This window comes from Apium graveolens, chromosome 2, assembly GCF_009905375.1.
Source record: "Apium graveolens cultivar Ventura chromosome 2, ASM990537v1, whole genome shotgun sequence".
NCBI classification, from domain to species: Eukaryota; Viridiplantae; Streptophyta; class Magnoliopsida; order Apiales; family Apiaceae; genus Apium; species Apium graveolens.
The window spans coordinates 55,905,131-55,932,506 of NC_133648.1; the positions used below are offsets into that span (position 1 = coordinate 55,905,131).

A 27,376-nucleotide genomic window follows, 5' to 3' on the forward strand; every position below is an offset into this window, starting at 1 on the left:
AGTAGATTTTACTTAGTGAAAAATGTAGCACTCGACGGATAAGAAATATAGTCCCGACGGATGACTCAATATCGTCCCAACGGATAATGATCAATTATCCATCGAGTGAGTAGCTTGTGTAATAATGAGTGTGTAGCACATTTCTGCATACACCTTGTTCAGATTCCGTAGTAGCACTCAAGTCATGTTGACTTTAATTAGATATGCAGAATAGGTTGATTAATTGTACATAGATGATGTCTTGTAATTTTGTATAAATGAAATGAAGTCAAGTGCCAGATAGCTACCCGACAGATAAACAACAATGCCACTCGACGGATGATCAACAAGGAAACCCGACGGATGATCATGTACCCGACGGATAATCAATTCAAACATCTGTTGATAGTGACAACACAGTCACATGCGTCGAGTATATGCAAAAGGAATGTGGAAGCCTATTCAACTGGGTTTTAGAGAACAAAGAAGCATTGTCATTTCCATGCTATTATGAAGATATTCAAAGATGCTAGAATAGAGTCATGAAGCAGCATAGTATTAGACTTGATAGGTTTTTTTTATTATCTTGTCTTATTACTTTGTAATCTTGGTGATATATAAACCAAGAAGTAGCAAATAGAACAAAAAGAACACAAAGCAAGAAAATTCTTAGAGAAACATTTGTAAGCTTTATTCTTAGCATTTCTCTGTAAACTTAGTTGTTCACGTTTGTAAGCAGCTGTGATCAAATCTTGCTACACAGAGTTCTCTTGAGATAATATATATATATCTCTGGTGGATACATTCAAATCCACCAGAAAGTTTTTAACGACTTGTGTTTTTAATTACTTGTGTTTTGATTTTACCAACTTCTTATTCCGCACTTTGCAAATCAAACACTTATATATTATTAAAATAGAACATTTTATAATTTGTGAAAAAGGTTCAAGAATTCCATTCAACCCCTCTTCTATAATTCTTGTTGCATTGAAAGGGACTAACAATTGGTATCAGAGCAAGCTCTTGATAAACAAAGAGTTTAAAGATCACAACAAAACAGCAAGATGAACAAGAAGGATGTTGGAGTCAAGATTCCTTTTCTGGAAAAAGATAATTACCATCACTGGAAGGTAAAGATGCATCTTTATTTACTTTCTCAAGATGAGGCCTATGTAGATCGCATAGAAAGAGGCCCTCATGTACCAATGAGAGCTGCAACTGGAAATGAGTCATCTGTCCCCAAACCAAGGCATGAATGGACTGATCCTGATATTGAACAAGTCAGGAAAGATAAGAAGGCCATGAATATCCAGCTCAATGGAGTTGATGGTGACATGTTTGACAACATCATCAATTGTAAAACTTCCAAGGAAGTTTGGGATACAATACAGATTATCTGTGATGGCACTGAACAAGTCAGAGAGAATAAGATGCAGCTGCTAATTCAGCAATATGAGCACTTTCATAGTGATGATAGTGAGTCTCTCACTGACATTTTTAGTAGATTTCAAAAACTACTAAATGCTCTGAAGTTGCATGGAAGGGTCTATCAGAGAAAAGACTCCAATCTTAAGTTCTATAGATCTCTTCCAAAGGAATGGAAACCTATGACAGTCTCATTGAGAAACTCTCAAGATTACAAGGAGGTTACTTTGGAGAGACTGTATGGCATCCTGAAAACTTATGAGATTGAAATAGAACAAGATGAGAGGATGGAAAGAGGAAAGAAGAAAGGAGGATCCATTGCACTAGTTGTTGAGTTAGAGAAAGAGAAGGAGATGAAGATGGAAGCTGTTGAATCAACTTCAAAGGTCCGTGAAAATAAGGGCAAGGGGCTGATAGCAGAAAATGAAGAGTCTTTGAGCCAAGATGACATGGAAGATATTGATGAACATCTAGCATTTCTTTCCAGAAGATTTGCCAAGCTCAAGTTCAAGAAGAACTTTGGAGCAGCTAAGCCAAATAGAAACATGGTGGATAAATCAAAATTCAAATGTTTGAAATGTGGCTTAGCAGGGCACTTTTCCTGTGAGTGTAGAAAGTCAGATTCCAACAAAAAGAAGTTTGAGCCTGTGGATTATAAACAGAAATACTTTGAGTTGCTCAAACAAAAGGAAAGGGTTTTCATTACACAAGAAAATGACTGGGCAGCAGATGGTCTGGATGAGGATGAGGATGTCACCTATGTCAATCTAGCCCTAATGGCCAAGTCTGATGAAACAGAGACAAGTTCTTCAAATAATCAGGTAATCACCACTAACCTTGCACATTTATAAAAAGCTGAGTGTAATAATGATGCAATAAATGACATGTCTACAGAATTATATCATTTGCGTGTTACTCTTAAGTCTCTTACTAAGGAAAATGCTAAAATCAAAGAAAACAATTTGTTTTTAAGTGAGAGGAATAATGTGCTAGAGTCTGAGTTCATTGAATTTGATAAATTAAGAATTGAGTGTAAAATTGCTAAGGATGAATTAACAGAGTCCTTGAAGAAAGAAGAGATCTTGAAGAAGCAGCTTGAACGAGAACATGAGGTGATTAAGGCATAGAAAACATCTAGAGATGTTCATGCTCAAATCACCAAAGTTCAAGGTATTGAGTCCTTTTGTGATGCAGCCTGGAAGAAGAACAAGGGGAGAGCTGGCCCAAGTATTAATTTTGGAGATGACAGCAAGGGTTATACTGTGGGATATGGCTTGATTTCAAAAGACAATATCATCATTGAGGAGGTTGCCCTAGTGGATGGTCTCAAGCATAATTTGTTGAGTATCGGCCAGCTTTGTGATAAAGGCAATTCAGTAACCTTCAACTCAGAAGCCTTTGTTGTGACTAACAAGAGGAGCAACAAAGTGGTTCTCACTGGTGTGAGAAAAGGAAATGTGTACCTAGCTGACTTCAACTCATCAAATGCAGAATCTGTTACTTGTCTTCTCAGCAAAGCAAGTCAGGATGAAAGTTGGTTATGGCACAAGAAGCTATCCCATCTAAACTTCAAGACAATGAATGAAGTAGTAAAGAAAGAACTGGTTAGAGGCATTCCTCAAGTGGAGTTTTCTAAGGATGGACTGTGTGATGCTTGCCAAAAGGGTAAGCAAATTAAAGCATCATTCAGAAAGAAACTTGATTCAACAATTGAAGAACCTTTGCAACTGCTTCACATGGATTTGTTTGGACCAGTCAATGTGTTGTCCATCTCAAGGAAAAGATTTTGCCTAGTAATTGTAGATGATTTCTCAAAGTTCTCTTGGACATATTTCCTAAAGTCTAAATATGAGGCTAGTGAAATCAGCATCAATCACATAAGGTAAATCAATAATCATCATGATTTCAAAGTTAGAAGAATCAGGAGTGACAATGGAACTGAGTTCAAGAATTCCGTCATCAGAGCATTCTGTGAAGAAAATGGGATTTTGCATGAGTTTTCAGCAGCAAGAACTCCATAACAAAATGGAGTAGTAGAAAGGAAGAACAAATAACTTATTGAAGCTACAAGGACAATGCTTGAAGAGTCTAAGTTACCAACATATTTCTGGGCTGAAGCTGTAAATACTGCATGCTACACTCAAAATATTTCTCTGATTAATCAAGCAAAATGCATGACTCCTTATCAATTGTTCAAGCACAAGAAGCCAACTCTAAATTTTCTTCATGTCTTTGGCTGTAAATGTTATATCTTGAGAAATCAAACTGATCAGAATGGGAAGTTTGATGTTAAAGCAGATGAAGGAATTTTTGTTGGATATGATGTTGGTAAAGCATATAGAGTCTACAATCTAAGAACCAACATTGTTGTGAAATCAATACATGTTGTGTTTGATGATAAAAAGATTGAAGGACTGCAAGATGGAGATTACCATGAGAGCCTCAAATTTGACAATGTGGAGATGGTTAGTGATGACACTGATGATGAAAGTGATCAAGAAACAGTATCAAAGGATAATGCAGAAAAATCCACTACCAATGAAGCACAAAATTCAACATCTGTCAAGTTGCATAATGCTTCATCTGTCGGGAGATAATCTGTTTTATCTGTCGGGAGACAACCAGCTTCATCCGTCGGTACTCAAAATTCACCATCCATCGGGTCATCAAAAGAAGCTAGAAGTCAGAATAGATCACTTACAGAAAGTTCCCCTTTCTCAAATCAAAGACCCATTAACTCAGGGGGAGCTTCTAACAATCAAAACTCAACCACACATCAAGACAACAATGAGGCCTCTTCATCTAGAGCTAATCTACCTCAACAAAGGAAATGGACAAAGTATCACCCCTTTGAGCTCATCATTGGTAATGTATCTTCTAGATTTTAAACAAGAAGAGCAACTCAAGAAGAATGTCTATACAGCAACTTTCTTTCTAAGGAAGAACCAAAGAAGGTAGAAGAAGCTTTGTTGGATCCTGATTGGATTTTAGCTATGCAGGAGGAGCTAAACCAATTTGAGAGGAATAAGGTATGGAAGCTGGAACCCAAGCCTAAAGGAAAGAATCCAATAGACACCAAATGGGTATTCAGAAATAAGATGGATGAAAATGGCATAGTAGTCAGGAACAAAGCTAGATTGGTTGCTAAGGGCTATTGTCAACAAGTAGGAATAGATTTTGATGAAACATTTGCTCCTGTTGCAAGACTTGAAGCCATCAGAATCTTCTTAGCCTATGCAGCCCATGCCAATTTCAAAGTCTGTCAAATGGATGTCAAAAGTGCCTTTCTGAATGGAGATTTGGAGGAGGAAGTCTATGTCAGTCAGCCTCCTGGTTTTGAAGATCCAAACTTTCCAGGATATGTTTACTATCTTTTGAAAGCACTTTATGGACTGAAGCAAGCACCTAGAGCCTGGTATGACACTTTGTCAAAGTTTCTTTTAGAGAATCGCTTCCCTAGAGGTACTGTAGACAAAACTCTTTTCTTTAGAAATGTTAATGGCCCTAGTATACTTGTTCAAATTTATGTAGATGACATTATGTTTGGCTCTATAGATGAAAAACTTTGCAAAAAGTTTGCCAAATTGATGCAAAGTAAGTATGAAATGAGTATGATGGGAGAACTAACTTACTTTCTTGGTTTTCAAGTTAAGCAAGTTAGTGATGGAATATTCATTAGTCAAACTAAATACATTTATGATCTTTTAAAGAAGTTTGATCTGATGGATTGCACATCTGTAAAAACTCCCATGGCCACTACAACTAAGCTTGAATTAAACACTACTGAAAAGTCTGTGGATATTTCAAGTTATAGGGGCATGGTTGGCTCACTTATGTACTTAACAGCTAGTAGGCCAGATATAATGTTTGCTACATGTTTGTGTGCTAGATTTCAGGCTGATCCTAGAGAATCTCACTTAGTAGCTATTAAGAGAATTTTCAGATATCTCAAGGGAACACCAAAACTTGGCATTTGGTACCCTAGAGATTCTGGTTTTGATCTAACTGGTTATTCAGATGCAGATTATGCAGGTTGTAGAATTGATAGAAAAAGTACAACATGAACCTGTCAATTTCTAGGAAACAAGCTTGTGTCCTGGTTTAGTAAACAGCAAAATTCAGTTTCTACTTCTACAGCTGAAGCTGAATATATTGTTGCTGGCAGTTGCTGTGAACAGATTTTGTGGATGAAAAACCAATTGCTAGACTATGGTTTGCAAGTTGAAAAGATTCCCATTTTCTGTGATAACACAAGTGCAATTGCCATCACTGAAAATCCAATACAGCATTCAAGGACAAAGCACATAAACATCAAGTACCACTTCATAAGGGAACATGTAATGAATGGTACTGAGAAACTACATTTTGTTCCAAGTGAAAAGCAGCTTGCAGATATATTTACCAAGCCACTGGATGAATCCACCTTTTCAAGGTTGGTAAGTGAGTTAGGTATGCTAAATTATTCTTAAATCTTTTCAGATAATTTGCAAGTTGTATTGGAGCCAGAAATTTAATTGGTTTTACAGTCTTGGATGAAATTTTGGCTAAGTCAAAATTTACATCTCGACGGATGATCATTATCCATCGAGTTTGATCATCCGTCAGTATATGTTTTGTTAATAAAATCAATTATTTTTCTGGAATATTTCATGACTCGACGGATAAATATTTATTCTCATCCATCGAATTGTCTGAATCCTAGCCGTTAATTCCCTGAACATCATCCATCGAGTATACTTACAGTTTATAAGTATAACACGGTGGATAATTGAAGGAATTTTTACAGTTTATTTTTTAAATGGCTATTTTGGGCAATTCTTATTGGTTACTTTATTTTACTTTATTATTTTTGACAGTTATTTTTGAGATAGTATAAAAGCTTAATTCATTTCCATTACTTTTCTTTTATCATTCTCAAATCATCTGCTCTAAATTCTCTCTTTCTCAAAAGCAATTATCATCTCTATCTCTGTAATTTCCACTCTCTAATAATGGCACCAGCCATCAAGATCATGTCACAAACTGGATTCATCTATGAGAAAAACAACTTCACAACTCTAGTAAACAAAGGGATTCAACAGTCTGGTGACTACCACAAAATGATGGATTTTGTGAAGAACTGCAAACTCAACTATGCCATGCTAGAATCACCCACTATCTTATGTGAGGTTGTGGAAGAAATGTGGTCAACTGCTGTGTACAACTCAACTGATAAGACCATCACACTCACTATTAAAGGTAAGGAATTCTGTATTAATAGTGATGTTGTTAAAGCATGTTTCAAAATTCCTGATAATATTGTAACTTCACCACACACAGACACTGATATTGTTAATATGCTTAAATCCATGAAGTATGCACCCTCTACTTCTAAGTTAAGTGAAATTAGGAGGTTGGGTCTTAGAAAAGAATGGAGTTATCTATGTGATGTAGTTACTAAGGTCTTTTCTGGTAAAATCAGTAATTTTGATTCTGTCAATCTCTCAATGCTTAACATGCTTTACATGCTTGTAACTGATAAGTTCTTTAACTTTAGTGATCTTGTTTTATTTGAGTTGGGGTTTAAACTAGGGGATTTAAATAAGAGGGGTAAAAATGTTTACTATGCTAGATTTTTTATGATGCTAGCTAACCACCTCTCTGAGGAAATTGTGCTTGAGAACCCAACCAACAAATTAGATTGTTAGGTTCAAAAGAGAAGATTTATTGTAGATTTGAACAGGGAAAACCATCATAGAGAGGTGCCACTCTTCTATTTTCCTGTAATGAAAGCACCTCAGGTAAGTGAGGTAAGTTCATCTGTCTCTACTATTCCAACTTCACAAATCTCTTTGCATTATAGTGTAGCTATGGCAACTGTATCAATGACCCAACAGTTGCCTACCCAAGCTACCAAACCATCAAAAATTTCTAAATCCAAGTCAAAGAAAGCCCTCTCTGGAATCTCTCAAAAGATGCCAGTTGCAAAATCCACCAAATCTAAAGAGGGGAGTGTGAAGGTGGGTAAGGTAGGTGAGGGACAGGGTGAACATAAAAGAAATCTTAAGGATAAGGTGGGAGAGGTGAGTGTTTCCCAGCCAAGCCACACTGCAGTTTCCCAACAGACTGCAGTGCTTAATAAGGACATAAGCTCATTGCTAGTTGCATCCTCCCAAAAGGATGTGACTATTGAACAAAGCTCTCAGCCAAGAGCACAGGCCAAAAGGGTAAGGGACACAAGCTCACCCCAAACCTATACTAGAAAGAAGAAACCAAAAACCTTTGGGGATGCACAGGGTTCACACACTGTGCAAACTGGTGCTAAAGACACAGTCACTGCACCTTTTCAAAGTCAGTTTGATGTGGCTCCAATAAATGTGGAGTCACGGCCAAAATCTTTAGTTATAGAAGCACCCCAAACACTAAATTCTCCCATAAACTCTCTGAATGTGGATATGATCAACACATCAATTCCTGATTCCCCTTCTTTAACTCTGTTGGGGAAGCCAAAATCTAGTGTAAGTGAGCATCATCTTTTGGATGATTTGTTGGCTCACTTGCCAATTCTTTCAGGAACTATTGAGACATCTGTGCCAAAATTCTCATCAATCTGCACAGAGTCCACAATAGTTTCCACTCCAAACTCATTTATTCCTACTCTCTCGATGGATATTGTTCATCCGTCGAGTAGTGATTGTATCCCGACGGATAAGCTTAACAGTAGTTATCCGTCGGATAGTCAAACTGCTAACCCGACGAATATCCCTTATCTGTTGAGTGTCTCTGTATAGCTTCCAATTTCATCAATTATCTGAAGTGCAGAAGACTTAGTGGTAGTACAATCACTCCTAGGATTGAGGGAAGGGAGTGAACTGAGTGAGAGTCTGGGTTGCTCCCAGGAAAAATGAGAGGAAAAGAGTGAAAATAAGCAATCCAGTTCTTCAGGATTGGCAAAAGAGAGTGTGTGGAATCCCACCTTAGATGGTGAAGGTGAGGGTGTGAGGGTGGGGAGCCAAGGTGAGACCTTGATGTAACAAAAGAGAGAAAATGAGAGAAAAGCAGGTACTGAAGATATAAGGGTGGATGTTATTGTAAGTGAGTTAATGAATGTCTAGGATGCAGACAGGGAGGGACTATCTCAGCAACCTCAAGCTGTTATAGATTTCACCTCCCTTGATGCTGAGGCATTTACTCACCCTGTTCCAGCATATCAAATTCTTGATGAACAGGGCAATGACAATGCAGAAAGGATGCTTCACTTGGTGCACACCACACAGTCAATGCTACGAGCTAAGGATGCCATCACAGCTTTGCCCTCTATAGTTGGTAATGTTGATTATGAGACTGGTGGTTCAGAAGATTTCTTTGGATGTGAAGGTGGAGATAGTGAAGAAGAGCCATTGGACATAGAGGGAGAAGTAGGCTCTAGTTCAAGATCAGGCATGCCATCTTGGGCATTTTCGAAGCACTGTGATGAACACTACTTCAAGAAAACCCTGATTCAACTCATAAATCAGACAAATTCTGCTCTTCAAACAACCACAAATGCCAACACCAAAAAGCTCCTTTCAAGCACATCTTGGTTCTCTACAACTTCAGCAAATTCAAGGTTTTCAACATGCTCGAGATGTCAACACTATCAAAGGTGATATTGATGAGATGAAAAAGGCCATTTCTGACAAAATGGACTCTAAACTTCCAGAAGCTACAATGCTTGACATCAAGAGACAACTCAAGAAAAAATTTTGATCTTGCCACAAAGATAGATGCCTTAGATAGAAGAATGTCATCAATGGAAGCATCTCTTACAGCAATTCATCTACACCAAGTTCAATAGACAGACTTGCTTCAGAAACTGGTGGCTGCACAGACCTCCTCTACTCAACTTGCTGATAAAAAAAAGGGGGAGAAAGAGAATTCTAGGAGTGAGGGGGTGCAAAAAGTGCTCAACATTGAAGTTAGCAAAGTAATTGTTCCTTCAATTACTTTCTCCAAGCCACCAGCCAAAGATAACATTGATCTGATAAATGAAGCAGCAGCCAATATAAGAGCAGCTGAAAAGGAGCAGTTGATTCCAATCAACTGGGAGAAAATTGATGAGGATATTCAAAAGAAGTTTGGGCTAGCAAAGAAGACAAAAAAGTCAGCCATTCATCACTCTCAAGTTAGGCAAATCTCTGTGAATGAAATGAGCATGAACTATCTGGAAAAAGGACAACCATCCTGCATCAAATCTCCAAAGGCTGCAGTACTTTTGAAGCCAAGGGTGAACTATCCAAAATCATCACTAAAGAACCCTTTGGATACAGTGTATGAGACACCAAAGCCTGATGAGAAGAAACTGTTGTCAAGGTCCATTGCCTTCTACAAGGATCCAGCTGATTCAGCTTTAAAAAGGAGAATTGCTAAATTTTTCAGGAATGGTAAAGAAATTTGTGTGGTGGCTGAACATCCTCAATTTGCTGAAGTAAAGAGAGAAGAAAAGGCAAGATTGAAGCAAAAAAAGAAGCAAATTGCTCTAGATGCTAAAAAGGCTAAACAAAAAAAAAGAGCAAGCTGCTATCTTGGCCAAGCTACAAGCTGTGAAACCAACACAACAAATTCCTACTCAGCCATCTGAAATCACTGAATCTCAAGATCCAAAGGAGCAAGTTGAACCACAACAGGAGAAATCTCAAAGATACAAGGAATTGGACAAAAGAACCAAAGGAAATTGAACTTTGCTGGTAAGGAATTGGAGGATCAGTTTTCCAAGGAATCCACTCCAACTACAACTCAAGCATCAAAACCCTCAGTGGTATTTGAAGACATTAAGGTGGTGGATCCTTACAGGAACATTCATGGTGAACCTATTGTGCCTAATGATGAACCAATAGACTAGGAAAGTCTACCAATTCTTGACTTCAACTTGCCAATCCTTAACAAGCCAAAGAGAACAGAGTCAAGAGCAGTCAAGAAAGTAAATCTGTCACCTCTCAAATCCAAATCTCTAACCAAGGCTCAATCCAAAGTCAACAAGGGAGATTACGTGTACTTATATGACATCAAGGAATTCTTTGATCTAAACCTCTATCTAGATGAACTGGAAGAAGTTAGAGGGATCGATGCCTATATAAATCTACCTGAAAGGTTAGTTTTCAAGTACAAGGGAGGAAAAGAGATTCAATGGCCACTTCACAGGATCCTTCAAGAAAGCCAATCTATTCTGATAAAGGTTTATTCATCATTCAAGAAGAACTTTGGATTCAATGTAACTGCAAGAAGACTGGTTATAAAGAAGATTGAAGATCTGAGGAGTGTTAGAGCTAAAGATGCACTCCCAAAGACTCTAACTATTCCCTACACAGGGAGAAGAGTGCATCTAAGGCCCTACTAGCTGATGGAGTTCATGGATGACAAAGGAGTTAGAAGATTTTTCAGATTAGAAGACCAATTGAGCATCTCTAGCAATGAGACTCTTTTGGAAATGCAAGAAAAACTAAATCTCTCAGAATCTGATGAACTGGAATTCCACGGACAGCTCCAAAATCAGATAGAAGAAAACAACCAAAAAGCTTGGAAAGAGATCCAAACCTTCAAGGAATTAGATTAATCTGCTCAGGCTAAAGGAGCACCTTGAAAATGACTGTGAGCTAATCTTTGTACATTTTGTTATTTGAAGTACTTTACAGTTTTATCTACTTACTTTTAAAGTTGTATTTTTAGGGTGTTTTGTTATCATCAAGTTTCTCTTAATTTATGGCTACAATTCCAGTAGACATAAAGTGGGGGAGATTGTTGTGGATATGTTGTGAACTTGATGATTTCATTAACAAAACACCTTAGTAGATTTTACTTAGTGAAAAATGTAGCACTCGACGGATAAGGAATATAGTCCCGACAGATGACTCAATATAGTCTCGAAGGATGATGATCAATTATCCATCGAGTGAGTAGCTTGTGTAATGATGAGTGTGTAGCACATTTCTGCATACACCTTGTTCAGATTCTGTAGTAGCACTCAAGTCATGTTGACTTTAATTAGATATGCAGAATAGGTTGATTAATTGTACATAGATGATGTCTTGTAATTCTGTATAAATGAAATGAAGTCAAGTGCCAGATAGCTACCCGACGGATAAACAACAATGCCACTCGATGGATGATCAACAAGGAAACCCGACGGATGATCATGTACCCAATGGATAATCAATTCAAATATCTGTTGACAGTGACAACACAGTCACATGCGTCGAGTGTATGCAAAAGGAATGTAGAAGCCTATTCAACTTGGTTTTAGAGAACACAGAAGCATTGCCATTTCCATGATATTATGAAGATATTCAAAAATGCTGGAATAGAGTAATGAAGCAACATAGTATTAGACTTGATAGGTTTTGTTTATTATCTTGTCTTATTACTTTGTAATCTTGGTGATATATAAACCAAGAAGTAGCAAATAGAACAAAAAGAACGCAAAGCAAGAAAATTCTTAAAGAAACATTTGTAAGCTGTATTCTTAGCATTTCTCTGTAAACTTAGTTGTTCACGTTTGTAAGCAGCTATGAGCAAATCTTGCTACACAGAGTTCTCTTGATATAATATATGTATTGTTGGTGGATACATTCAAATCCACCAGAAAGTTTTTAAAGACTTGTGTTTTTAATTACTTGTGTTTTGATTTTACCAACTTCTTATTCCGCAATTTGCAAATCAAACACTTATATATTATTAAGATAGAACAATTTATAATTTGTGAAAAAGGTTCAAAAATTCCATTCAACCCCCGTTCTGTAATTCTTGTTGCATTGTTAGGGACTAACAACATAACAGTATCAAGACTGCTATGCAAGATATGTCTGACTTTTGCATCCTTCATAATAGATGAAAGATCTTCAGGAGTATAGTCCTTCTTATCTTTATCAACCATCTTTTCTGCTTCTCCTGCAACAACAATAGCTACCTTCAATGGTCTATGAGGACCATCATAAAACCTGCTTAGGTATTCAGAATATGTTGCTTCCAAGCACATGGCCATCTAACTTTCCAGATTGGATATTCATGTATCTTCAGGATTGGAACCTTGATGGATTCAAACCTACTCATATTACTGATAATCTGTGAAGTGACTGGGGTGGTGGTGGATTCTGTTATCTGTTTCTAATTGAGGTTTGAGACTTCTTCCTTTTTTTCCACAATGCCATCTAGTGGATTATTAGCCCTTGCTTTAGAATTAGTTGAATCTCTTTAGAGTTAATTAGCATCAGAGTTGCTGTTAGACAAGTTAATTAAAATGACTTGCAAATAAAAGATGTATCCTTGTGAAATGAAGTGACCATGGTAATTCACTATACTTATTAATTCATTTTGCTTTGATAAGTCTACCACATTAGTTAGTATTGTTCCATAGCCAAGTGTACTTGTGTTGAATTTCTATCTTGACTTGAGCAGGGCACTTCACCAAAACAGCTTACACGGTCTCATTCCTAAGGAAATTGCTAAATGTTCTGAACTTCGAGCTCTGTGAGTATTTTCACATAACTCTATTCTTGCTCTTAAGTCACCTTATATTCTGATTACGTAGGTGCATAATGATTTAAGAGAAAGACAAGTGTAACGACCGAGAATTTTGCGTCGTAATTAAGAAAGTAAAGTATGTGTTATGTGATGAGATTAAGTGGTGATTATTTGTCTTATCTGTATACTAGAGTTAAGGATCGTGGATAAAAACATTCCAATTTAAAGAGTCAGCTTAGAAGTTAAGCTTGGTGTCGGACCGTCAGGTAGAACGGAACCCGTCCTAATATGGAATTAAATAATATAAAATGTGAATTATATGTGAAGTGAATGAATAAAGTATTTCGTTTTAAGAGACGTGTTGATTGGCAAAGATAATGAGAAGCGTAATCGAAACGCTGAGCGTCGGGCCGTCAGGCTGAACGTGACCCGGTACGCGTAAAAGATGATAAAGATTAAAGAGGGATAAATTCTATGATCAGACCTGAGTCGTTATGTGACTATATGTGTGTGATTGCTTGACTGTGTGCATGACTGTGTTCTGTGTCAATTTTGTGAATTTTAAAGGAATTACGTGATTTAAGTAAAGGTTTAATTAACCTTCGCGCATTTTTATAAAATCATCCGAGAAGGATAAAAATATGGGATTTGTTCTGTTATCCTCGTAAAGACCTTAGAGACTTTTTAAAAATAATAAGTGAATTTGATTGTGGATCTTTACATTTTTAAATTGATTTTATGTGGAAAATGTATTTATTAAAGCAAGTTTGCGAAATTCATATAAAATCAACCGTTCACTCAATTTCTTATTATGAGTAATGGATAAAAAGCTAATTTCGAGACCTACGTGTTAAAGATTTTTATTCAAGACAATTTCATCTTTCCGAGAGAGAAATATTTTTATCTTGAATTTCGTTGTATTTAAGTAAAAAGAGAAAGAAAGTGCAAGTCAAAAAGGAATTATTGAATTACTATTTTGCCCTTAATCTTGGTAGAGTATAAAATACTCCTTCCTCCCCCATTTTCTTCTTCTTTTCCGTGCACCCACTCTTTTCTCTCTTCTTTTTCTTTCCTCTCTCTCTCGAACACTCTCTCTCTCACTCCCTCTCGGCTCTCTCATCTCTCACCTCTCTCACTCGCATGCAACCATTAAAACACACTCAAACACCGAGATATTGCTTCCATTAGTTGTTATTCTTGGTATATACTTTGATTCTTACTTGCATGTAAGTGATTATAAAGGTTTTGTTGAAGTGATCACTATGGTTGTGTTTAAGAAAAACAATTTCTTGAAGCATAACTAAGAGAGTGAATTTAAGCGTGATTGGAGGTCATACACTCGAGAAGAGATCCGTTATGGACTCTCTCAAGTTCGACCACCACCGGCCATGATCCAAAGGAGAGCCGATGGATTTTCCATGATGTGAGCGTTGGATTTTAGTGTTGCATGCTATGATTTCTTGAAAATTTAGAAAATGATTTTGCTTCTTTGATGAAATTCAAGTGTGTGCTTGATTAAATGATTCCATTGATTGTGTTAGGAAGAAAAAGAATGTGTGCATGTGATTGTTGCTTAGAAAATCAAAAATTGAGAATTTGCTTGTGAGTTTTTGCTTCGGCTTTTTGCTAATTAAGAAGGAAAATTCGGTTTTGTGGGTTAATCTTGTTGAACACTAGGATTATGTGGCTTAAAAGTGATTACATGATAATTTTAAAGAAGATCAATTAGTGCATGTTATTGATTAGACCTTGAGTTGAAAATTATGTTCTTGTCGAATGAAAACAAGATAAAAAGGGGTTAAATATTGATTAAGCAAATGCATGTTGGTTGAATGAGTTAGGTGTTACATGATTTGGTGTTTAAGTGAATGGAATGACCTAGTTAAGAACTAAAATAAGTGGGAAATGTGATGTATTGCCTTGCATGTTAAAATCCATTCTTGTTTGTTGATTTATGGAAAAACCCGAATGGATTCTTAGGAAGCTCCGGCAATGATAGCTCTAACCATTCTTCCTCTAAAAAGGTGAATTAAGTGGATTGAATTGCTAAGTAAGAGTTGGATGCATGATAAAGATACAATGGGTTATTTGTCGGTTTCCATCCGAAATTGATATTGTTTATTTAATAGTATTTTGGGTTTGTAAGTTATATTTTATGATTGGTAGTTGTAATCTTGTCTCATACTTTATTCTGTTGATCCTGTTAGTAGTTAATCGGGGTTTATGCATATTTAATTATTAGAATAGAGGTGTGTGAGTCCTCATTTCCTAACCCCGAGATTGACTTGTTACATTTAATGATTAGGTATTTGGGGGTAATTATCTGCAAGGAAGCATTCCTACAGATCTTGGGAACCTTTCATCTCTTACGATTTTGTAAGTTATTTTGTCAATTAATGTTATTCAACATAAACTCTATTTATTGTACAACCTTTTTCCTTGCATTCCCACTCCACTCCAGGATATCAATTTTTCTTTGATATGTTTTTATAGAGACTTATCAAGCTATTCGCTTAATGCTGCAATACCTTCATCTCTTGGTCGTCTCACACGTCTTCGAAATCTGTAAGTCAAGTTTTTTATTTTTAGTTGAAACAGATTTGTGTTTCTTATGTAGTGCATAATAATGCAATCAATTTCAGGAATCTATCTACAAACTTCATTTCGGGTGAAATTCCAGATGTTGGAGTCCTGAGCAAGTTCAGAAACACGTCGTAAGCCCTAGACATGAATTAAACATCAACAATTTCATTTATTTACCTTTTTGGTTGTGGGGAATTATGGTAGTAGTTTAAATGCTAGTTGCGAAACAGTTAAGGTACTGCCATGTGGATCATATGGATGTCGTGACACCTTTATCAAAGCAGTTTTTGATTTCGATTTCTCAAGCTTATCTTAAAGGAGGTTTTGCTTATGCCTAGGTTTATTGGTAATCTAGATCTTTGTGGGAGACAAGTAAACAAGCCATGTCACACTTCACTGTGTTTTCCTGTGATATTTCCACATGCCAAGAGTGATGAAGTTGCTGCAGGTATCTTGTGTACCTCTATTCATGTTAATACCGGTAGAGGAGGATAATTATAGATTTATTTTCTAACACTATGCAATCACTTGACCTGTTGCAACCAAGGTACGATTTTCTAATTGCTTATTTTGTGTTCTTTGAATCTGAGCATATGCAGTTCCTAATAAGAGACCATCTCACTATGTCAAAGGAGCTCTCATTGGAGCAGTGTCTACAGTGTGTGTTGCTATTCTTCTTGTGCTTGCTATTTTTTTCTGGGTTCGATTGCAATCTAAGAAGGAGAGGGATGCCAAGAAATACAAAGAGGTTTATAAACAATCTCGCAAGGAGACAGGTATATCAAACCATCTTTATACCAGCTTACTCTTTACCTCGTAAAACATCGTTTGATACTAAGTCTCGTGATTTTCTAGGCACCAAGCTTATAACCTTCCATGGTGATCTTCCATATCCTTCTTGTGAGATTATAGAGAAAATTGAATCCCTTACAGAAGAAGATATTGTTGGCTCAGGAGGATATGGCACTGTCTATCGGATGGTCATGAATGATTGTGGGGTATTTGCTGTTAAAAAAATAGATCGAAGCCGTGAGGGCTGTGACCGTGTTTTTGAGAGGGAATTGGAGATCTTAGGTAGTGTTAAACACATAAATCTAGTGAATCTTAGAGGTTACTGTAGACTCCCTAGTGCAAATCTTCTTATCTATGACTACATGGCAATGGGGAGCTTAGATGAAATTTTGCATGGTATGCTTCACAAATTTCAGAATTATTTTATTTGTTTGTTCAATTCTTCACAGAAGATTTTATGAAAATTTTAATGACCCATTTTTGGTGTTTCTTTAACCTTAAAAGTCCAGACCCAACATTAGTTTTATAGATTAGAAGAAGCTTAATAATAACTGAATTTTTTGCCTCATATAGTCTTGGAACAAATATAGTTTAATTTAAAAACCAAGAATTACATATATTTTCTTAGTGTCAAGGTGATTATGGTATCACTAATTCATATAATAATCGAGGTTAACAGTTCGGTGAACGTTTTGTGATGGAGTATTATATAATGCATTTAGTGATATACTTGGATAATTTTACTTCTGACTGCGTCTCTCTTAAGATCCTAATACACTGCCATGTGTAAATCAATGTTGCATTACCTCGGCTTTTTTCAATAATAACCCCAAAAATCCTGTTATTTTTGTTAGAACATGGTGAAGATCGATCCTTGAATTGGAATGCTCGTTTGCATATAGCCCTTGGTTCTGCTTGAGGCTTGGCTTACTTGCACCATGATTGTTGTCCAAGAATAATCCATCGTGATATTAAGTCAAGTAACATACTCCTTGATGAAAATCTAGATCCCCGTGTTTCAGACTTTGGCCTTGCCAAACTTTTAGTGGATGATAGTTCTCATACTACTCCTGTGGTTGCCGGCACTTTTGGGTATTTGGCCCCAGGTATGTTGGCCCCAGGTATGTATAATGGTTCTTAAATGTTACTTTTAATATTAGGCTACTGAGTACTTAACAAGAATGAACATTCGACTGTACATTAGCAAATATGTTATTATTGTTCAGTTATGTTTAAAGTCCTTTTATGTAGTCAATCTGAATTTGAATCAGCTAGCCACATAAACTCATGTTTACCACAACCCTGAAAATTTCTGGTTGTGAGGTCTTGTTATTAGAGTTTTGGAAAATTTCTTGTGACTAAAATATTAAAATATGAAATAACCGAAAAGGAAACGGACCACAGAATAGTGTAGTACAGATTGAGAGCTCCGATTTCAGTACTTGAACTCCACAATCCGACACCAATAACATCAGCAAAAGGCATTTGATCTCCAAGAACACAAGAACCCTAATTTTAGAGTTTTTGTAATTTTCCAGAATTTTTATTGTAAATTCTGATTTTTTTATAAGATTTTTTATAATACTATTTTTTTCTTTAAAATTACATACTACAATTTATTACCCTTAAATATCACTTAAGTGTATTTTTTATTCCCTAATTTAAATAATTCATTTAAATTATAAATGCCAATTTCATTTGGCTATTGTACTAATACTTCCCAATGTATTTTTATTCCCTGATTTAGATAATTCGTTTAAATCATAAATGCCAATTTCATTAAGCTATTGTACTATGACTTCACAAGACAAAAGACATCTCTTGGATTTTAAGATTTCTATATCATAACCATTTACCTATAATCCTTTTTATGAGTAAACAATCTACTGTAGTTGATAACACCTTGGTTCGGTTACCCATTAAATAATGTGGAATTTCATGTATGTCTTCTATAGAATTATCAGTCTTCAAATTCATGTTAGTTTAATTATCTTGTAGAAGTAATGTGGAAAATATTTATCAAGAGTTAGGTCGATCCAGATCGCATAGCTTACTTAAATGTTGTATAAATTAGTCTGGATAATTATGTGGCAATATGCTATTTTCTCATCTCCTGCAAAATTAAATCAGTTTCTGACAGTACTTCAGCCAACACTACATACAGGTCACAAGGAACAGAATATCTATGTTGTAACTGGTACTAACATTTTGGCATTATTTGCTTTTGGGCAGAGTATCTGTAAAGTGGAATGGTGACCGAGAAGTCTGATGTTTATAGCTTTGGAGTTCTCTTGTTGGAGCTTGTAACTGGAAGGAGACCTACTGATCCTACATTTTTAAAGCAAGGCTTAAACGTTGTTGGATGGGTACGTCCATTCCATAATGTATTCATGCTCACACCACTGTCCTCCGAACGTAACATAAATTTTATTAGCAATTCTTTGTTATGCTTTGAATCATATTATTCTGCTCTGATTTATATCGAAAACCTTTCAGATGAATGTATTGGTAAGGGAAAATAGAGTAGAAGACATAGTAGACAAACAGTGCAGGGATGCAGATGTATTGATAAAGATGTATCCTTGTGCCTGACCATGGTAATTCACTATACTTGTTCAAATCAGCAGGGGTATCCTTGTGAAATGAAGTGTTTCTAATGAATGTTTATTTTACAGAATGAGTTGCACAATCAAGCATCAGAAGGTTCATGGACTCCACAAGGCCATGATGACTTATTAGCACGTGCACTTGGGAATAAAGAGCACGGGGGACGTGTTAGAGGCGTTGGTGGAGGCGTGAAAATAAAAGATGTATTTAAGTCAGGGCCAAGGAGACATAGTGGTCTTGTATCGACAGATGAATTGGCCACCATTACGGAAGAAATCAGATAAAAAGTTTAGAAAGAGTGCGAGGAAATGATGAATTCAAAATTGGAAGGCATCTTCAATTAGTTGAAGCAGATGGGTGTGTCACTCGAGGCTGATCAATTTGTAAATGATGTTGGTGCCCGAAAAGCTGATAATGCTCGAAGTAGTTGTCACTCGGTGGATCCGGAAGATTATTTCTCAAATATCAAGGTACTGTCAACATAATTTTGTGGTTATAATGTACTACAACAGTGTAGTTGAAATATGCTACTGTCACCTATAAGACCAACATAGAGACTCAAGTCGGCAGTGAATCAAACATATAGTACTTGCTATACGCCTGAATTATTTTATGCTCTCAAACGACATGCCTTGAACCTGATATAAAAATGCTCTTTCTAATGAAAAATTATTTTGAATATTGCAGGTTCCAACACTTTGTCGGCTATGTGTAGTACATCCAGAAAGAGGAAAAGTTGTTGCAGCTAGAGGGACTCTTTTCCCAACAAACAATCAGGGAGAGATGAACCATAATAACCCGATTGCCCCTCAGAATGTTAGAGTATCAGTTGATGATGTTATAACTGAATACCAACTTACTCCACTTCCTGTTCCATGTTACGAACACGAGACAATAGGAAATGCAGCTGGTAGCTTTGTTCAATGGCCGAAGGACCTTGTGATGTTGGGACAGGTATATCTTGTTTGGTTTAATTATGAAAAGTTTCCATTAAATGGTAATAACCCAATAAATATGTCTTTGATTAGGATCCTATATTGGAAAAGAAAAAACTCCATGAGATGACGCCAATTCAAAAGTCATCAAAGGTTGAAAGTAAAGGGTCGGTGACTCCTCTGAAGCAAAGCCCTCAAGTAGTTGGTGATGACATAAATTCAAGTGATCACTATGCAGGTTTAAGTTTCTTACTCAAAAAGAGGCCCCCTTATAAAAAATCTGATGCATTCATTTTTGAGGAAAATGGAGATGGTCCAATATATATCACACTCGAAGATGTCAATCAGTTTTTGAGAATGAGTTGGTTAAACATACCCATTGTGGAACTGTTTCTAAAGTAAGACTCGGTCTTTCTTCCTAATTCACTTTAGAATCTATTAGCACACACTTATATATTGTGATAAATAATATTTGTAGGTATATTAGCAAGTTGTGCAAACAACTGAAGGACAATAAGTTTGCATTCATGTTACCATCTAGACTAGCAATACCACATAATCATGAACCGCAAAAACGCAAGGAAGAAGCAACTTATTACATGGCAAGTTTTTTGGTTGCTAATAAGGATAAACGTTATATCCTAGCCCCTCACATCCAAGAGTAAGAATAAAATCATAGTAATTGTCATGCTATATATATATAATTATTTTCCGGCTAATATATTATATATGTTTTCATTGTAGAGATCATTGGATATTGCTACTTTTTTGTCTCAATGAAAGTGCTATATACGTGTTTGATTCGTTGAAAAAAGAAAGGAAGATACGGTTGACCACACCTGCATGAATGTATGTTAAAATTTCAAATTTCATGTTGTATAATTACTACATAGAACCTAGTCCTATAAGTGATGTGATGAAAATATACGTATTTTACAGGGCATTTAAATTATATGTATCTCAAGGTGGAATGAAGAATCACAGAAAAGAGTTTATTTGGCATCACATCGAGGTTCAGGTATAACTTACTTTGGTTTGTTTATTTCACTTATATTATATGATCCTCATTATTTATGAATCTTGTTTGTTTATGTGTAGTGTCCCCCACAAAAAGGAGGCACAAAATGTGTTTTTTTCGTGATGAGGTACATGTATGACATTCTCATGCTTTCTCAAAAAAATGCCAACATGAATTGGAAAGTGGTAAGGAAACTAAAACATCGTAAATATTGGTTTACAATTTTTAAAATCAAGTACTAATATTTGAAGTATGTTAAATTTTTGGTAGGGTCTTGGTTCTAGAAGCTATGGTAGAAAGGAAATTAGCGAGATACGAGAGATTTGGGCTTAATTTTTTACTCTTGAATGTCTATAGTCGGGTAATTTTTTTCAGGACATGTCATTAATTCATGTTCACAATAAATATTGCCATTAATTCATGTTTTGTCGAATAATTTATTCCATATATGATTTTATGTACTAATATAAACTTCTTTTTCAGGGCATGGTACTTTGAGATACAAGAAGAGAGTGCAGAACAATTACAAGGCGTCTAGATATCATCAATAATCGAGTTAGTGTGAGGGATTTGTCATGAAAACATTAGTTTTGGATGAATTTTTGTAATTATTGGGTTGTAAACTAAAATTTTGAACAATTCCAAATTTATTTTAATATAATTTGTGAACCTTTTTTAATTTTTGGGTGTACCTCTGTTTTTAATATGTGTAGTAAACAGGTTAAAAATGATCAGGAAAAAAAATTGATCAGGCAAAAAAAATGCAATTATAGACCTAAGGCGTTGGCATTTTAGGACCCGACACATTTGCTCTACAACTTTTAGCGTCGGCATTTTAGTGAGACCGACACAATTGGTTAGTTGAATTTAGCGTCGGCTTTTTAAGAAGACCGATGCAATTGATAAGCACAATAGTGTCGGCATTTTAAGAAGACCGACACAACAGGTCTAAGATTTAGCGTCAGTTGTTTAATTGATCGATGCTGTTTGTAAACCTATAGCGTCGGTTGTTTAATTGACCGACGCTGTTTGTAAACCTATAGCGACGGTTTTCTTGCCATCTGCGTGTGTTATCTAACCGACGCTAAACAGTTTTTTGCGTCGACCATTTAGCCGATGCTGTAGGTATGTACCTACCGCGTCCCCTGCATTTACTACGCTAAAAAACCGACGCCTTAGGCCTTTTTTGACCGACGCCTTAGGTCTTTTCTGTACTAGTGACTAATCAGATAAAACGAAATTAGTATATGCTATCTTTCGATATACGTATACCCTACTACAAAACATCCACAAATAAGATAAAAGTTGAGCAGACACCAATTATGCTTAAACCCTATATGTCTATAAGATTTGAAAACATAACGGTTTAATGAGCAAGTTATCTATTGAGATTACATAGGGCAGCGTAAGATGGTTAAGATTACACTACGAATCATGCATGACAACATACATAAACCTATGCTAGCATGACAAGTTCTAAATCTCTATATCCACTTTCTCTTCAATAAAGATTAACAAATGACTTAGATGTTAGCTACGCATCTAAGAAGAATAAGTACAACCATACTAGGAAATTATAAATCACCACACACTAACGATTTAGAACAATCAACTATTGAAATCCATAAATAAATCCGCTAGAACCCCATGATAACGATTAGTTCATGAGCGAACACATCATCACCATGGGTTCCAATGAAAACATAATAATAAATAAGTTCAAAATACTACGAGATAATATAAAAGTACTAGGGTTTAGAACAAATCAAAACAAGCATCCAAAAGTATGGCCTAAATCGAAGAATACAAAAGTGAAACTAAATATCTTCTCCTTAGCCGTCTTGTGTGCTTGATATGAGCGCGGGCGCGCTCTATGTCTGACAAATGGGGCACGGGCGTGCCTGCTCTCTGTAAAATTTCTGCAGCTATGTTCTTTTTACGCTCCGTCATTCGTAAAAACTTCCACGACTCCTTCCTTGATCTCTTATCAACATATAATCATTTAAAAGCTCATTTTCACCTCTGACTAGTGCCCCGCAACGACTTAACACAAAACTCATCAAAAACACCAAATACTTGAGTTCAAAACACCAACTTAAGCCGATATGAAGTGTTCCAAGTAGACCTGGAAATACTGGTATACGACACGTGAACACGATAGGAAACGACCCGAATAATTAGTGTTTGAGATCAAAAATTTGGTACACAAACACGGAAAAACATGAATATAATTAGTATCGGGTTTGGGTTTTCGATATAGGTACACGACACGGAACAAAAGTACACGAAATAAATAAATAATTATATTTTAAAAAATATATAATATACATATATATACTAAATACCAAATATGAATATTACCTATTCTAAATAACATATATATATTTGTAAATACTAAAGTATATTTTATTGTTCCTTGACTACGTGAGTAAGCACTTCACCATTTAATTATCTATTACATTTTTTAATAATTAATATTTTTTGTATATAATCTGTGTACTTTAATGTACTAAAATGGGTAAAAACGAATATATTAGTTCCAGGTTAGTTTCACCAAATTAGTACACGAATATAAATCCGGGTCGGATTCGGGTTTAAGATTTAATACACGAAAAGATGAAAGTACACGGAACGTTTGTACACGACACGGAACGTTGCCAGGTCTAGTTCCAAGTAGATATAAAATCTACTTATCACAGTGGCATCAAATATCAATATACAGTAAGTTTGTACCTGTAGCTCTTGTGAAGAAGTTGGTTGAAGAAACACATATATCAAATTAAATAAGAGGGTTTAAAATTGATGGCTTTTGAGTGCGTATAGAATTGTTCAAAAAATATGGCATTTAGGGAGTTAGTCTAGCTTAATCACTCTAGTCGATGTGATTTATGGGTGCGCTGAGCTTGTCTCCGATGATAGAGTCGTTGCTCTCTTTGCTGGAGACGCTGCCAATGAGCATAATCCTAGAGGTATTAGCCAATAAATGGAAGCGATGAGGCGCTTCCTCACCTTTACGAGCATTCTCGTATTTCTTCATATTAGTTTCTTTTGCAACAAGGAATTGTCAAGTGAGCTGCGGCTTTAGGTCGTTATTTTCAGAATCCACTAGCAATGGTTGCAAAACTCTGTGGACCAGTGAAAAAAATTATTTCTTGGAACCTTTGAATGATATTCTAAATTCTGATCAGAAGTCTGAGATGATTGAACGGATCATGGTAGATGTAACTAAATAAGTTGGGTGTTGGGTCAATCTCAAATATTGTCATCTGTTTTACATGTATTTATTAGCTGTAGTATTTGTTTGAATAATTCAGATGTTGTAATGTTAGTGTAACGTGATTTTAGGAGCATGGGTAGTGCTTCAGTTGGTATAAGAGTTTATCAAGTCGTGTCCTAGTTTGTAGATGTTAGTTTTAGCAAGTCTTTCATATATGTATTCTTCTGTCATTCTGAAATAATAACTAAAGTTTCAGCCATTTTGTTTTCTCAGTTTCATATACAAAATAGTTAGTATACGTATTCATATTAACAATATTTGGTATCAGAGCGGGAAGATCATGGCCGCAGTTGAAGTGCTTCAGGACTAGAGATGAACAAGGCGAAAGGTTTTATAGGATTGAGTTACCCAATGCTGACAAGAACGAATTATATAGCTTAGGTTCTCAAGATGAAAGTTTTCATGCAAGCGCATGGGGTTTGGATAGCCGTGGAATCAAACGATCCAGATGTAGCGATTGAGGAGAAATTAGATAAGGTGCTTATGGTCATGATATATCAAGGGATCCTTGAAGAAGTGTTGCTTTTCTTGGTAGAGAAAAAAGAGCTAAAGATGTATATGAGACGATTAAGACTCTAAATCAAGGAGCTGACCGTGTCAAGAAAGCTAAAATTAAAAGGCTTAGCGTGCCCGCGCTGTGTTAACGCGCGGCCGCACCGGATTGTTAGAAGTACAGCGCGCCGCACTTCGATAGCGCGCGACCGCGCTAGGTCGATTCCGAAGAATCCTGATTCAAGTAGAAGATTGATTTTTTGGACTTCTATTCTGAATGGGCTGCTATATAAAGACCTTTTAAAGACCTTTTTTATAACGGAGACTAAGGAGAAGACGGCGAGAAGACCTAGGAGCACAAATACAACAAAGGAGAAGAAAAGCTTGTTTTTACTTGTGATTCTTTGATTGAGTTGTAATCTTGGATGCTTGTTTTCTTGTTTGTCGAACCTATTACTCTTGATTACGTATTTGATTATTATTCAGTTTATAAAGAATTAGTTTATTATACCATGCTTTCATCGGAACCCACGATGATGATGAGTTCGCTTATGAACTAATCGTTATCGTGGGGTTCTAGCGGATTTACTTATGGGTTTCAATAGTTAATTTGTTTCCATATCTTAGTGTGTGGTGATTGTATGGTATCCTAGTATTGGTTGTGCTTATTCGTCTTATGAGCGTCGCGAACTTATAAGATAGCGTGTTAATCTTTAGTAAAGCAAAAATGAATATAGGGGTTTAGAACTTGCCATGCTAGCATAGGTTCATGTACTTGTTATACATGATTCGTAAGTAATTTTAACCATCTTACTTGCCCTATGTAATCACAATAGATAACTTGCACATTAAACCATTATATTGTCAAATTCTATAGACATATAGGGTCTCAATATAATTGGTGTTTATTCAGCTTCTATCTCTTTTGTGGATGTTTGGTAGTAGGGTATTCATGCAACGAAAGTTGGCGTTTACTAGTTTCGTGTTATCTGATTAGTTGTCATCACCATTGCATGCTAAGATTAAGAACAATGACTTTGAATGAAGTAGTAATGAAGTTAGAACCCATGTTTGTCTCATATAAGTAATTCAACCTAATTCTCTTAGTTAAAGTTAGTTAGCATAATTTCTTAGTTATAAACAATCTCAACTTGTTATCATCTTGGCATTGAATAATTACCATACCATTATTTCATAAGTGCATAGATTAAAGTTAACCTAAACCAGTCTCTGTAGGAACGAACTAGAAATAATTATATATTACTTGCGAACTCGTATACTTGCGTGTAAAATTAACGCGTGTTTTCGTCCTAACAAGTTTTTGGCACCGCTGCCGGGGACTCTGTGTTAATTTTTGTTTTATGTGCTTGACATCAGTGGTCGTTAAAGTTCACAGACTCGGATATTTTACTTGTTTGCTTGTTGCTTTTTCAGGTACTCTAGAGAGCGTTTATCCTAACGCGTTCTCGATCTCGAAAGAGAACACTGGATAAAGCGGAGGAAGAAGTTTTAGTAGAGGAAGAAGTTCTTGCAGAAGAGGAGAAAGTAGAAGAAGAAGCTCTAATTGCAATGGGAGAACCAGAAGCGAATCCGAAGGATTTGATGGATTACTCTCAACCGAAGATCAATGTTATTCAGTCTAGCATTGTCAAACCAGACATCGCGGCTAACACTTTTGAAATCAAGGCTAGCACGATTCAGATGGTTCAGAACTCAGTCCAGTTTGGGGGTTCTCCGACGGAAGATCCCAATATGCATATTAGAGATTTCATCGAGATCTACGACACTTTCAAATTCAATAATGTTTCTGAAGATGCTATAAAGCTAAGGCTTTTCCCATTCTCTCTAAGGGATAAAGCTAAGTTTGGCTGCATTCTCTACCACTAGGTTTTATCACCAAATGGGAAGATCTTGCTCAAAAATTTCTAACTAATTTCTTCCCTATGGCAAAGACAGCTGCAATCAGGAATGCTCTTACTCAATTTGCGCAACAATCTGGAGAATCTTTATGTGAAGCTTGGGATCGCTACAAGGAGACGCTTTCGAAGTGCCCTCATCATGGGATGCCAAAATGGATGATCATTAATTGTTTCTATAATGGGTTGGGTGCAACTTCTAGACCCATGCTTGATGTAGCATCAGGTGGAGCCTTATGGGCTAAGAGCTACGATAAAGCTTATGATTTGATTGAACTGATGGCTGCTAATGAATACCAGAACCCTTCTCAGAGACTAACTCAAGGCAAGGTAGCAGGTATTCTGGAGGGAGATGCAGCTACTGCTATAGCTGCTCAGCTTAAGGATTTGACGATGAATGTGGATTTTTTGGCAAATTATGGAGTTAATCAGATCACTAGTGTCTGTGAGCTTCGTGCTGGTGCGCATGAGATGGCGCAGTGTGTTATTTCTAGTGAATCAGCTCAGTTCATGAGCAACTTTTAGAGGTCGCAACAACTAGTTCCAGCCACCTATCATCCCAACAACCGCAATCATCCTAACTTCAGCTGGAGCAACTCTCGGAATATGGTGCAACAACCTTATTAGCAGTATGCATCAAAGCAATACAACCCTTCTGGTTTTTAACCGAAATATGTACCAAGAAAACAAATCCAACTGCAACAATCTTGTTAGTCCCTTAACAATATAACAAGAATTACATAAGGGGGGTTGAATGGAATTCTTGAAACTTTTTCTTGATTGAAATATTCTAACTCGAATATATATAAGTATGAATTGATTAGCACAATGCGGAATAATTACTTAAATAAATCAAAACACAAGTAATTAAAAATAA

General features: G+C 36.2%; 1 protein-coding gene, 1 non-coding gene and 1 pseudogene across 2 annotated transcripts; 2 read left to right on the top strand and 1 right to left on the bottom strand.

The window, feature by feature from the left end:
• Nucleotides 1-19,201, top strand: part of LOC141689798 (uncharacterized) — a 112,355-nt pseudogene extending 93,154 nt beyond the window's left edge.
• A 13-nt stretch (nt 19,202-19,214) lies between these two features.
• On the top strand, nt 19,215-21,147 carry LOC141689805 (uncharacterized). The gene is made up of 7 exons (XM_074494209.1): nt 19,215-19,331; nt 19,549-19,815; nt 19,890-20,194; nt 20,275-20,457; nt 20,736-20,814; nt 20,895-20,999; nt 21,085-21,147. The coding sequence occupies exons 1-7, from the start codon at nt 19,215-19,217 to the stop codon at nt 21,145-21,147; spliced, it is 1,119 nt and encodes a 372-aa protein (XP_074350310.1).
• A 5,394-nt stretch (nt 21,148-26,541) lies between these two features.
• On the bottom strand, nt 26,542-26,648 carry LOC141710260 (small nucleolar RNA R71). Its single transcript, XR_012570789.1, has one exon. It is a non-coding gene; the product is annotated as a small nucleolar RNA R71 (small nucleolar RNA).
• Between the last annotated feature and the right edge of the window lie 728 nt (nt 26,649-27,376).

Excerpts from the sequence above, each read along its gene's own strand:
- LOC141689805 (XM_074494209.1), top strand. The coding sequence starts at position 19,215 with ATGGGTGTGTCACTCGAGGCTGATCAATTTGTAAATGATGTTGGTGCC. Across the intron at positions 20,195-20,274 it reads ATTGTGGAACTGTTTCTAAA|GTATATTAGCAAGTTGTGCA; the intron begins GTAAGACTCGGT and ends TAATATTTGTAG. Across the intron at positions 20,815-20,894 it reads GGCATCACATCGAGGTTCAG|TGTCCCCCACAAAAAGGAGG; the intron begins GTATAACTTACT and ends GTTTATGTGTAG.